The sequence below is a fragment of the Orycteropus afer genome, unplaced genomic scaffold (genome assembly GCF_000298275.1).
Source record: "Orycteropus afer afer isolate SDZICR_OR568_19922 unplaced genomic scaffold, OryAfe1.0 scaffold00596, whole genome shotgun sequence".
NCBI classification, from domain to species: Eukaryota; Metazoa; Chordata; class Mammalia; order Tubulidentata; family Orycteropodidae; genus Orycteropus; species Orycteropus afer.
The window spans coordinates 1,001,668-1,014,645 of NW_006922183.1; the positions used below are offsets into that span (position 1 = coordinate 1,001,668).

Here is a 12,978-nt window from a genome sequence, read left to right on the forward strand (position 1 = left end):
ACAAGGGACTTATCTCTAGAATTTATAGAAAACCCAAACACCTCAACAACAAAAAGACAAATAATCCAATTTAAAAATGGCCAGAAGACAAGAATAGATACTTCACCAAAGAGGATATTCAGGTGGCCAACAAACATATGAAGAAATGCTCACGATCATTAGCCATTCCAAAGCAAACTAAACTCAGTGCCATGGAGTCGGATCCGACTCATAGCAACCCCCCCACTTGGGTTTTTCAAGTGGTATCACTACGGAAGTAGATTGCCCAGTCTTCCTTCTGAGGAGTGGCTGGTGGGTTTGAACTGCCAGCCTTCTGGTTAGCAGTCAAATGCCTTAGGCATTATGCCACCAAAGCACCTCATTAGCCATTAGAGATAGGCAAATCAAAACAACACTGAGATACCATCTTGCCCCAGCACTGGTGGTAAAGTTCACCAAGACAGAAAATAACAAATGCTGGTTGGTTAGATGCATTAGACTGCTAACCAGAAGGCTGGTGATTCAAACCCACCAGCCACTCCTCAGAAGGATGGTTGGGCAATCTACTTTCATAGTGATACTGCCTCGGAAACCAAAGGAGGGGTCCCTATGAGTTGGATCCAACTCCATGACACTGAGTTAATTTTTTTGTTTGTTTATTTGTTTGTGAGGATTTGGAGAGATTGGGATTCTCATACACTCCTGGTGGGAATATGAAATGATACAACTGCTGTAGAAAGCAGAATGACGATTCCTTAAAAAGTTGGAATTAGAAATACCATTTGATGCAGCAATTCCATTACTAGATATATATCCTAAAGAAGTGAGAGCCATGATAAGAACAGACATATGCACACCCATGTTCATTGAGCACTATGTACAATAGCCAAAAGATGGAAACAACCTAGATGCCCATCAATACAAGAAAGGATAATCAAACTATGGTACATACACACAATGGAATACTACGCAACCCTAAAGAATAACGTAGAATCTGCAAAACACCACATAACATGGATGAACTTGGAGGACATTATGCTGAGTGAAATAAGTCAATCACAGAAGGATAAATATTGTATTAGTCTGTTATTGTAAAAAATCAAGGAAAGGTTTATATATGGAAGGAAATTTTCTTTGTTGTGTACCAGGAGTGGGAGGGGAGGAGAGGGAACACTGTTAGATAGGAAGAGACAGGTATTGATTTGGGTGAAGAGAAGGGTAATGTACCAAATGTGAGTGATCAACACAGCGGCACCGAGGAAGAGGAAGGCAATGAGGAAGAGGAAGGCATTGAGGAAGAGGAAGACATAGAGAGGTGCAAGGGAGGTACAGACCTCGAAGATGAATCCCTTTGCACATACAGTACTGTGTTGTCAGTGAAGGCAAACATGGATATATGGGTGGATAGATGGGTGGACAGGCTGAACTATTAGGTATGTCTATGCAGGGGGGAGTGTGCCCATGATCATGAATAGGGTTGGTAGACAATGTTTCTTCAAGTGTATTTGTATGTTCTGTAAGAATTCCCAGGTGTATAGTAGAACTGACAAGGAACAAGGCTGTAGTCACTTCTTGGCCACAGCCAGCTACCCAGAGTGATTGAATAGCTGGATTTGTGCACTCATGATCATAGTCACAGGGAACATCAAGCTGAATTGGCATAACATGCTATACAAAAACATTTTTCTACATCCTACTTTGGTGAGTAGTGATTTGGATCTTAAAAACTTGCAAGCAGCCATCTAGATGCAACAATGAGTCTCTCCTCATCCAGAGCAAAGAAGAATGAAGAAAACCAAAGCTTTATGGAAACAATTAGTCCAAGTGACTAGTACACCAGATGATCCTCAATCTATATGAGTATGAAACCAGAAGAACTAGATGGTGCCTGGCTATCACTGTCAACCACTCAGAGGGGGATCTATGCAGGAGATCCTGGACAGAGTGGGAGAACAATGTGGAACAAAACTCAAAATCACTAATAATCATAATAGTAATAATAATAATAATAATAAAAGGGACCAGGTGTGCTTGTCTGATAGAGCCTGATGGAACCACTGAGACTATGGCCTCTAGCTGCCCTTCAGGTCTGGAATTGAACCCACTCGTGTGGCTTCCAGCCAAACAAAAGACAGGCATATGAGCTGAACATTTATGTTAGGTAGATATACTCTTTGGAGAGATCAATCACAGAAAAATAGAAGGGCTGTTTATGCATAGGGAGACAACTCAGAGGGCAGGACTGCAAGGGAGGGAAGGACACAGGGAAGAGGTGGTTATGGGAAGGAAGTGGGAAGGGAGCTGTGACATTATGGGAAATTGCAGTCAATGTCATGAGACAAAGTGTATATGAGCTGCTGTATGGAAAATGAATTTGCTCTGTAAACTTTCACCCAAATCACAATAAAAATTAAGTAAGAAAATAAAAGAAGAAGTGAGAGGCAGGACACAGATATATGCACACCCATGTTCATAGCACCACTATTCACAATTGCAAAGAGATGGAAACAACCTAAGTGCCCATCAATGGAAGAATGAATAACCAAATGTAGTACATACATACAATGGAATACTATGCAACTCTAAAGAATAATGTAGAATCTGCAAAACACTGCATAAGATGGATAAACTTGGAGGACATTATACTGAGTGAAATAAGTTAATCACAGAAGGACGAATATTGTATTAGCCCACCATTGTAAAAAGTCAAGGAAAGGTTTATACATGGAAGGGAACTTTCTTTGTTGGTTACCAGGGATGGGAGGGTGTATAAGGGGTATATATATATGTGTGTGTGTGTGTATATGTATGTTATATACATATACATATATATATATATATATATGTTAAATACACACACACACACATATATATACATATATATATATGTTATATGCCATATATATATATATGGCACATAACAACAACATATATATATATTTGTTGTTGTTGTTTGCCATTGAGTCGGACCCGAATCATAGCGACCTCTCCTTGAGTTTCTGAGGCAATATCACTATGGAAGTACATTGCCCAATCTTCCTATATATAGATAGATAGGGAGATAGATACACACACACACACACACACACACACACACAAGGAGCTCTGATGGTGTATTGCCTAAGGCATTTGACTGCTAACCAGAGGCTGGCAGTTCAAACTCACCAGCCTTTCCTCAGAAGAAAGATTGGACAATCTACTTCCGTAATGATACTGCCTTGGAAACCCAATGAGGGGTCACTATGAGTCGGATCCGACTCGACGGCAGTGAGTTGTTGTTTTGTTGTTATATATATACACGTATACACATATGTGGGGAAGCTTTTGTGTGTGGGGCATTGAGTTTATGCTAATGGTGGTGGAATATTTAGGAAAAGGATAGCAATAATGGTGACACAACATGAAAAATGTTATTAATGGCCCTGAGCTGTAAATGTGGAAGTTGTTATGTTGTTGAACATCTTGTTGTGTATATTTTAACCACAAGAAAAGTTAAATAAATAAATAAACAGCATTTAAAAAAAAAAAAAGTGTATGGTGAAGTCTACCTTCTGGAGTTCAAACCAAAATGTGATAAGGTTAGTATTCCGTGGAGCCTTCCAAACTAACTGCAAACTAGTGTTCTCTGGAACCAAGGCATAGGGTTTCTCCGGTGAGTCAAACATTTCAACTGTAACAGGATGGCTCTCAGAACACCACATTTCTTCTGGGTGGCAGGCTAAAACCTTTTTGTAAAAGAGAACAATTGTTTAGACTTTTCAGAACATCGTGCTTGAGAATGGCAATAAAATGTGACCAGTATCCTCACTGTACCTTTAACACATATCGCTTTCCACCAGACAGTTCTGTGACAAGGAGAGCAAGAGCTCCGTTTGGAAATTCACTTTGTCTTAAAGGAGTTTCAGGAATTGGAGTTAGGTGTGATATTACCAGCTGATAGCGCACTGCCTCTTCAGGCCCATTTGGTTTCAAAGATTCTCCCCAGGATATAAGGAGGCTAGTGTCTGACCGCACAGTGGTGTTAATGAGCCAAACTGCTTCTGGTACTGAAATGAATAGCAGTGAAAGAAAATGGATTTTGCAGCAACAATGAAAGGTGGAAAAAGTAATGGGTTCTTGGCTGAGGAATAATTATGGCATGTGAATGGCAGATGAATGAATGGTAGATGTTCAGAAGGAAACCAGATGTTTTCATAATGGTAAGTTAACAGGCTGCCTGAAAGGTTCTCACTTATTTTTGCCTAATGATCAAATCATTCACTGATTTCAGCCAAGGATATGGCTGATGATGGGGAATACCCTAATTCTGGTGAGTTTTTTTGATGCCATCAGAGACATCCAAAAGAAATGGCATTCTCATAATAATCACCACCTCCTAGAACACCTTTTTAGATTCTAGATCCATTTTCTTTAAAGCAATGATGTTTTATTACTTCAAATCTCAGTGGCCTCTGAAATTCACATAGAGAAAAGCTTGGTTTTCCTAGCCTCATCATGTATCCAAATAACCAAACCCTGCCATCAAGTCGATTCTGATGCACAGTAACCCTGTAGGACAGACTAGATCTGCCCCATAGGGTTTTCCAGAGCCATAAACCTTTATGGAAACAAACAACAACATCTTTCTTCCTTTGAGCAGATAGTGAGTTCAAACTGACCCTGCAGTTGGCAGCTGAGTGCTTAACCACTGTACCTGTGCCACTAGGACTCCTTTCAGCACATTAAAAAAAAAAAAAAAATGCACTGCCTTCCAGGTGGATCTGACTCACAGTGACCCCCTCCTTGGGTTTAGTGTCTAAGATATTCCACTGCTAACCAGCCACTCCTTGGAAGGAAGGTTGGGCAATCTCCTTTTGTAGTGATATTGTCTTGGAAACCCAAGGAGGGGTCACTATGAATCGGATCCGACACGATGGCAGTGCTATCACTACAGAAGTGGATTGCTCAACCTTCCTTCCAAGGAGTGACTGGTAGGTTTGAACCACCAACCTTCTGGTTAGAAGTCAAATGCCTTAGACACTACACCACTGCATCAGGTCAATTCCGATTCCAACTCATAGCAACTCTAAGGACCGAGTAGAATTGCCTCAGTGTTTCCAGTCCTGTAAACCTTTATGTAAGCAGACTGCTTCATCTTTCTCCTGTGGAGCAGCTGGTGGGTTCAAACCGCTAACCTTTTGGTTAGCAGTGTCAAATGTTTTATCCACAATGCCACTAGAGCTCTTTTTTTACCACCTACAAAGACCTATAAATACATGGGACAAGAGTGACACTGTGTGGTGAAACCAAAGACTGTGTGTCCTGGTCAAACAGTATGATTTGATGTTTCACACCCTGCTTGCTTTTCATTTCGATGGAATGTTAGTCACGCACTTCAAGGGTTAGAGCAAGGGTCAGGTCATCAAAATATTTTTCTATAAATACATTTTTCTTATTATGCTTAAAAACTCATGTAATGAAGGTTACTTAACATTTAGGTAAAAATCCAAATAGAAGCATATATATCACATATATCACACATACACAAAACTCACCGCAGAAACCCACATCAAGCCAACTCACCTCCACTTTGAGTCTTTACCCAAATCTCTTTTCCTGGAGGTAATTGTCCCAATGAATCTGAATAGTAATTCTTTATAACTGTCTGTATCACGTATGTTGAAAATGGTTTTAATCCTTCAATAAGGGCTATATGCTCCTGAAATTCCTATAATTAATTTTTAAAAAGTCAATACTTGATTGTTGCTCTTTGCACAAATAGGAAGAAATTATTTAATCAGAGAGAAAAAAAAAAGAATCAGAAGACTTAAAAGTTATTTTATTTTTTTAATTCCGGATCATGAATGACAATGTTCACTCCCCCAATCTTTCTAAACCCAAGTTTGCTTAATATCTCCAAGACAAATCTCAAAGGACTGACAGTCCTTAGTCATTTTTGTGGTGTAACTCATTTCACATAGGAAGCTAAATTCCCAGAAGAGGAGGATATTATTTAAATAGCATTGTACTAGAAATTCTACAGATAGTATTATAAATGTGTGAAACATAAATGAATCCCACAAAAGATTAAACTATATCATCTAATAATTCTTAGAAATAAAGTCTCAGATAGTAAAAAATAATTCCTTAGACAAATGGTTGTCAACTTTGATTATACTTTTGGAATCACCTAGGAGCTCTGGTGGTGTAGTGGACTGCTAACTGGAAGGTCAGCAGTTCAAACCCACCAGCTGCTCAGTGAAAGAAAGACTAGGTGATCTACTTCTGTAAAGATTTATAGCCTTGGAAACCCAATGGGTTAGACTCGATGGCAGTGAGTTTGGTTTTTTTGTGTGGGTGGGGTAAGTTCCAAAAAAATACTGATGCCTGGGTCCTACCGCAGAGATTCTTATTTAATTGTTCTGGACTAAAATCTGGGCCCCAGAAATTTTAAAAGCTCCAATGTACAGTGAAGGTTGAGACTCACTGCCTTAGACCCATAGTAATCAATGTGAAGAAAGTAAAGTGGATTAGTTCCAATTACAGAAATATCCAATACCAAAGGCCCAATCTTGGTCAGCTAAATGACCCAATCCGTCTCTGAAACAACTCCTTTTAAACATATGTTAAGACAGGTTAAAATAGATAAAGTAACGAAAAATCATGTACTGTCTGGCAAAGCACACAGTTTTTAAGTCCAATAGAGGATGGAAAATATCACTCTGGGGTTGGTTAAAGCCAAGCACTAAGCAAAATACTGGATACATATGCTTCCATCGCTAGGGCAACTGAATCACTAATGCCAGTGATGGAATGAATTGTGCCAATTCATTCATTTAAGGAATATCTAGTGGATGCCCATACAAAGCCAAATATGGTGTGATTTGCTAGGACACAATGATGAAGGAAAACAGACATACCCACCCATTGCCATTGAGTTGATTCTGACTTTTAGTGACCCTGTATGACAGGGTAGAACTGCCCCATAGAGTTTCCAAGGCTGCAAATCTTTAGGGAGCAGACTGCCTCATCATTCTCCCACGGAGCAGCTAGTGGGTTCCAGCCACCAGTATGTTGGTTAGCAGCCAAAGGCTTTAACCACTGCGTCCCCAGAGCTCCTTTGAAAACAGACATGTTGTTGTTGTTGTTATGTGCCTTCGAGTCAGACCTGACTCATAGCGACCCCTCCTCGGGTTTCCGAGGCAGTATCACTCCGGAAGTACATTGCCCCACCTTCCTCCTGAGGAGTGGCTGGTGGGTTTGAACCACCAGCCTTCTGGTTAGCAGTCAAGTGTCTTAGGCACTACACTACCAGAGCTGCAAAATAGTACATTTTGCAAGATATAGGAAATAATAAACAAAAGTGTCATATACACTTTTGATCTTAGGTAAATACTATGGCGGAGAGGCACATGGTAAAGTTATCTCTGTCTAATTCATTTTTACACTTGAGATAGGCCACAAAAACCAGCCTCTATCACTTTCTTGGGAGCTCTGGTAGCATAGTGCCTACAGCACTTGACTGCTAACCAGAAGGCTGGAGGTTCAAACCCACCAGCCACTCCTCGGAAGGAAGATGGGACAATCTACTCCTGTAGTGATACTGCCTTGGAAACCCAAGGGAGGGGTCGCTATGAGTCGGGTCTGACTCGACGGCACATAACAACAACAACAACAAATCACTTTCTTGGGATAATTAAATAATCAGGGAAGAGAACAAGCCCAGTTCTTTCAGGACACTAAGGAAGCAGCTACCTTGACACCAAATGGTCTTTCTTGAAGCTTAACTTTCTCCAAGACAAGAAGACTAGAACATAATATGTTTCAATAAAGCATTAGCTATAAAAGTTGCATAATAGTGCACTTCAAAATACAGAAAATACTTTGTGGTGGCTAAAAATTTTATTACAAAAAAGAGCATTTTGTGAAAAGCCTACTAGCTCCTACCTTACCATCATTCTATATTCCTGGTCAGAGCTGTTTTTCCTGCCCTTAACTTCTCTGTAACATACCAGGTATGTTGGAGTAGGGCTGGTAATACCATACCATGTGCGGTTTGTTTTGGCAGCTGGTAATCTGATCGTGAGGCTGGTGTTGGTAACATTGAGTATAGTTAGTTCCTCAGTATTTGAAATTAGAGTCAGAAATGCTTTATCTAAAATAACAAGAAAACAAAAATCAAATATAAACATGTACATGTATAACATAGGAATAGTAGATGTATTTAACATCAAGGATAATATCAAATGTTAAAAGTAAATTGATAAAACATATGTAAGTTTTATTTGAAAGAATAAGTATGAAAATGCTTCAGAAATGCTATTCTTTTTGAAGAAGCTGTGTATAGCAGACACTGCTATTATTTCTACCCAATATCCTCTTCTTCTTCTTCCGGCTAAGTTCACAGATGTTTTACATTGCTCAGGGCAGCATGATTAGGGGGAAACTCAGTTTCTGAGGTTCCCTTGCAGGATGGGTGGTCATGTGATACTGTTCTGGCCATTCAGATGTAAGGTCAGCATCTGCCAGACGGGACTTCCAGTACAGGTGTTTTATTGATAATAAGGTGCTGGCTCACTGGTACACACCTCTGTCCTTCACCCTATCCCTGTCCAGAAAGTGGGCAAGATGCTTAAAAACATACCAACCATTGAATAAAAGACACATGCTAAAGATGGTTGGAGGAAGACATTATGTCCAGGTCCTTGATGGCACCATGGTACTGCCTGTTCTCCATATACAGCCAACCAGGTTGTATACTGCACAGCTCCAGGGAGTGCCATTCTCAGAAAGTAGAGTGTAATGGTGTGCACTAGAATGTCACACTGCAAAATCACATAGTAGGCTCTGCTTACACCTCAAAATCATGTTTCTATAAAATTCAGTTGATGTTTCCAACCTGTTGACTCTGATTAAGTCTACACAAAAACAAAAAATGAACTCTAAAACAGTATCATGATACAAAGAAAGCACAATATGGAAACAACTCCAAATATAAGTTGAGCATGAAGCCTAACAATCTTACACCAGTTAACTGACTCTTTAGTTTGTCATGCACTGCACTTTGTCATCTGCTTCCTGCCCCTGCTATATTCCATCTCTGACTATACAAAATCATCCTTCTTGCCCTCCATTCAGTCCCCATTTCACTGCCTGCAAGTGTGACAGACTTCTCACTTCTCCAGTGCTTCACATTGTAGCTATTTCTCCAGCTGACCTTCCCCACCTAGGAATCCTTACTTAAGACTTAACTCAACCATCACCTCCCTTGGGAAACTTACCTGCCTCCCTAATCAAGGGGAGACACGTCTCTGTTCTCCCAGCACACCTAACATGTTCTTCTGCCATAGCCCTAGCCACACCTCTTTTATTTCCACTTTTAAAAAATATATATTTTGATGCTTTATTGTCTTTATCCATTTCTGGAATGTGAGTTCCTTGGGCTGGGACTCTGCTTGATTCATCTTTGTGAGCCTAGAGCCCTGGAGAGTGTCTGACATATCTTAACCCATGACCCAGTAGCTCCACCACTCATCTGTCAGTTCATCATACTGTGGTGGCTTACTTGTTGCTGTGAGACTGGAGGCTATGTTACTGGTATTTCAAATATTAGCAGGGTCACTCATGGTGGACAGGTTTCAGTGGAGCTTCCAGACTAAGACAGGCTCAGAAGAAGGAAGAGGCCATCCACTTCTCAAAGAATTGGCCAGTGAAAACCTTATGAACAGCATTGAAACACCATCTGATATATTACTGGAAAACTTTATGAATAGCCTGAAACATTGTCCAAAAAGTGCCAGAAGATAAGCCCCTTAGGTAAGAAGGCACTCAAAATACAACTGGGGAAGAGGTGCTTCCACAGAGTAGAGCTGACCTTAATCATGTGGATAAAGTAAAGCTTTTAGAACCTCCTTTGCTGATGTGGCACAACTCAAATTGAGAAGAAACAGCTGAAAACATCTTTTAACAATTGGAACATGGAATGTACAAAGTATGAATTTAGGAAAATTGGAAGTTCTCAAAAATGAAATGGAACACATAAAGATTAATATCCTAGGCATTAGTGAGCTGAAATGGACTGGTTTTGACCATTTTGAATCAGACAACCATATGTTGTACTATACTGGGAATGACAAATTGAAGATGAATGACATAGCATCATTGTCACAAAGAATGCTTCAAGCTCTATCCTAAAGTACAGTGCTGTCTGTGGTAGGATAATATCCATGTCTATAAGGAAGACCAGTTAATACCACTATTATTTAAATTTACACACCAACCACCAAAGCCAAATACATGGCAATTGAAGATTTTTACCAACTTCTATAGTTTGAAATGGTTGAAACATGCAATCAAGATGTTTTAATTATCACTGATGATTGGAATGCAAAAGTTGGAAACAAAGAATTCACCAGTAGTTGGACAATATGGCCTTGGTGATAGAAAAGACACTGGAGATTGCATGATAGAATTTTGCAAGACTAACTAATTCATTGAAAATACCTTTTTTCAATAACATAAATAGCAGCTATACACATGAACTTCACCAGATGGAGTACACAGGAATCAGACTGACTACTACATCTGTGGAAAGAAGCAATGGAAAAGCTCAGTATCTTTAGCCAAAAGGCCAGGAGCTGACTGTGGAACAGATCACCAACTGCTCATATGCAAGTTTTCAAGTTGAAGTTGAAGACAATTAAAACAAGTCCATGAGACCCAAAATATGACCTTGATTATATTCCTCCTGAATTTAGAGACCATCTAAAGAGTAGATTTGATGCATTGAACACCAATGACCAAAAACAGAGGATTTGTGGGATGACACCAAGAACATCATTCATGAAGAAAGCAAAAAGTCATTAAAAGGACAGGAAAGGAAGAAAAGACCAAAATGAATGTCCGAAGAGACTCTGAAAATTGCCCTTGAGCAGAGAGTAGCTAAAATAAATGGAAGAAATGACAAGATAAAAGAACTGAACAGAAGATTTCAAAGAGCAACTCAAAAAAACAAAGTCAATTATTATAATGAAGTGTGCAAAGATCTGGAGTTAGAAAACCAAAAGGTAAGAACACACTCAGCATTTCTCAAACTGAAAGAATTGAAGAAAAAATTCAAGCCTCAAGTTGCAATATTGAAAGACGCTATGGCCAAAATATTGAATGATGCAGGAAACATCAAAAGAAGATGGAAAAAATACACAGAATCACTGTACCAAAAAAGAATTGGTTGATGTCCATCCATTTCAGAAGGTGGCATATAATTAAGAATGAGTGGTATTGAAGGAAGAAGTCAAAGCCGCACTGAAGGAATTGGCAAAGAACAAGGCTCCAGAAACTGATGGAATACCCATTGAGCTATTTCGACAAATGGATGCTGTGCTGGAGGCACTCATTTATCTATGCCAAGAGATTTGCAAGACAGCTACCTGGCCAACTGATTGGAAGAGATCCATATTTTTACCCATTTCAAAGACAGGTGATGCCACAGAATAAGGAAATTATCAAATAATATCATTAATATCATACACAAGTAAAATCTTGCTGAAGATAATTCAAAAATGGTTGCAGCAATACACTGACAAAGAACTTCCAGAAATGCAAGCTGGATTCAGAAGATGTGGAATGAGGGATATCATTGCCAATGTCAGATGGATCTTGGCTGAAAGCAAAGAATACCAGAAAGATGTTTTCTTTGACTATGACTTGTTTGACTATGCTTGCTTTGCTATGACTATGCAAAAGCATTCTACTGTGTGGACCATAACAAATTATGGATCACATTGAAAAGAATGGGAATTCCAGAACACTTAATTCTACTCTTGAAGAACCTGTACATAGACCAGGAAGCTGTCATTCAAACAGAACAAAGGGATACTGAATGGTTTAAAATCATGAAGGGAGTGTGTCATAGTTGTATCCTTTCACCATACTTATTCAATCTATATGCTGAGCAAATAATTCAAGAAACTGAACGATATGAAGAAGAACGTGGAATCAGGTTTGGAGGATAACTCATTAACAACTGCAATATGCAGATGACACAACTTTGCTTGCTGAAAGTAAGGATGATTTGAAGAATTTACTGATGAAGATTAAAGCCTGCAGTCTGCAGTATGGTTTACATCTCAACATAAAGAAAACGAAAATCCTCACAACTGGACCAACAAGCAGCATCACAATAAATGGAGAAAAATTGAAATTGTCAAAGACTTCATATTACTACTTGGTTCCACTATGAACACCAAAGGAAGCAGCAGTCGAGACACCAGGCAACGTATTGCACTGGGGAAATCTGCTGCAAAAGACTTCTTCAAAGTGCTGAAGAGCAAAGATATCTCTTTGAAGACTAACGTACATCTAACCCAAGCCATGCTATTTTCAATTGCTTCACATGCATTGAGAGCTGGACAATGAATAAGGAAGACCGAAGAAGAGTTGATGCTTTTGAGTCATGGTGTTGGCAAAGAATACTGAAAATACTGTGGACTGCCAGAACAACTAAAAAATCTCCTGGAAGAAGTGCAGCCAGAATGCTCCTTGGAAGGGAGAATGGCCATACTTTGTCTCATCTACTTCAGTTATTTTGTCAGAAGGGGCCATTCCCTGGAGAAGGATATCATGCTTGGTAAAGTGGAGGGTCAACGAAACAGGGGAAGGCCCTCAACAAGATGGACTGACACAGTCTCTGCAATGATGGGCTCGGGTATAGCAAGAATTGTCAGACTGGCACAGGACTGGGCAGTGTTTCGTTCTATAGTACATAGGGTTCCTGTCAGTCAGAGCTGACTCGATGTCACCTAACAACAACCCAGTAGCTATGAGTTCTTTCTCACTCATGGTGACCTCATGTGTGTCAGGGTAGAACTGTGTTCCACAGTGTATTTGATGACTGAATTTTTGGAATTCAAAAATTCCAAAACCAGGAGGCGGGGCAAGATGGCGGACTAGGCAGAAGGATTGCACAGACCCTCTTCAACAAAGAAAAGGGAAACCAATTAACACAGACACAGAAGATAA

General features: G+C 39.7%; 1 protein-coding gene across 1 annotated transcript in view; it reads right to left on the reverse strand.

Annotated features, from left to right (window-relative positions):
• ROS1 (ROS proto-oncogene 1, receptor tyrosine kinase) overlaps positions 1 to 12,978 on the reverse strand; it is a 199,255-nt gene that overhangs the window by 87,835 nt on the left and 98,442 nt on the right. Inside the window, exons 29-32 of the mRNA XM_042783027.1 lie at positions 7,911 to 8,113; positions 5,542 to 5,686; positions 3,793 to 4,025; positions 3,528 to 3,704 (exon numbers count right to left, since the gene is read on the reverse strand). Coding sequence (XP_042638961.1) covers positions 3,528 to 3,704; positions 3,793 to 4,025; positions 5,542 to 5,686; positions 7,911 to 8,113 — 758 coding nt within the window. The remainder of the gene's footprint in view (positions 1 to 3,527; positions 3,705 to 3,792; positions 4,026 to 5,541; positions 5,687 to 7,910; positions 8,114 to 12,978) is intronic.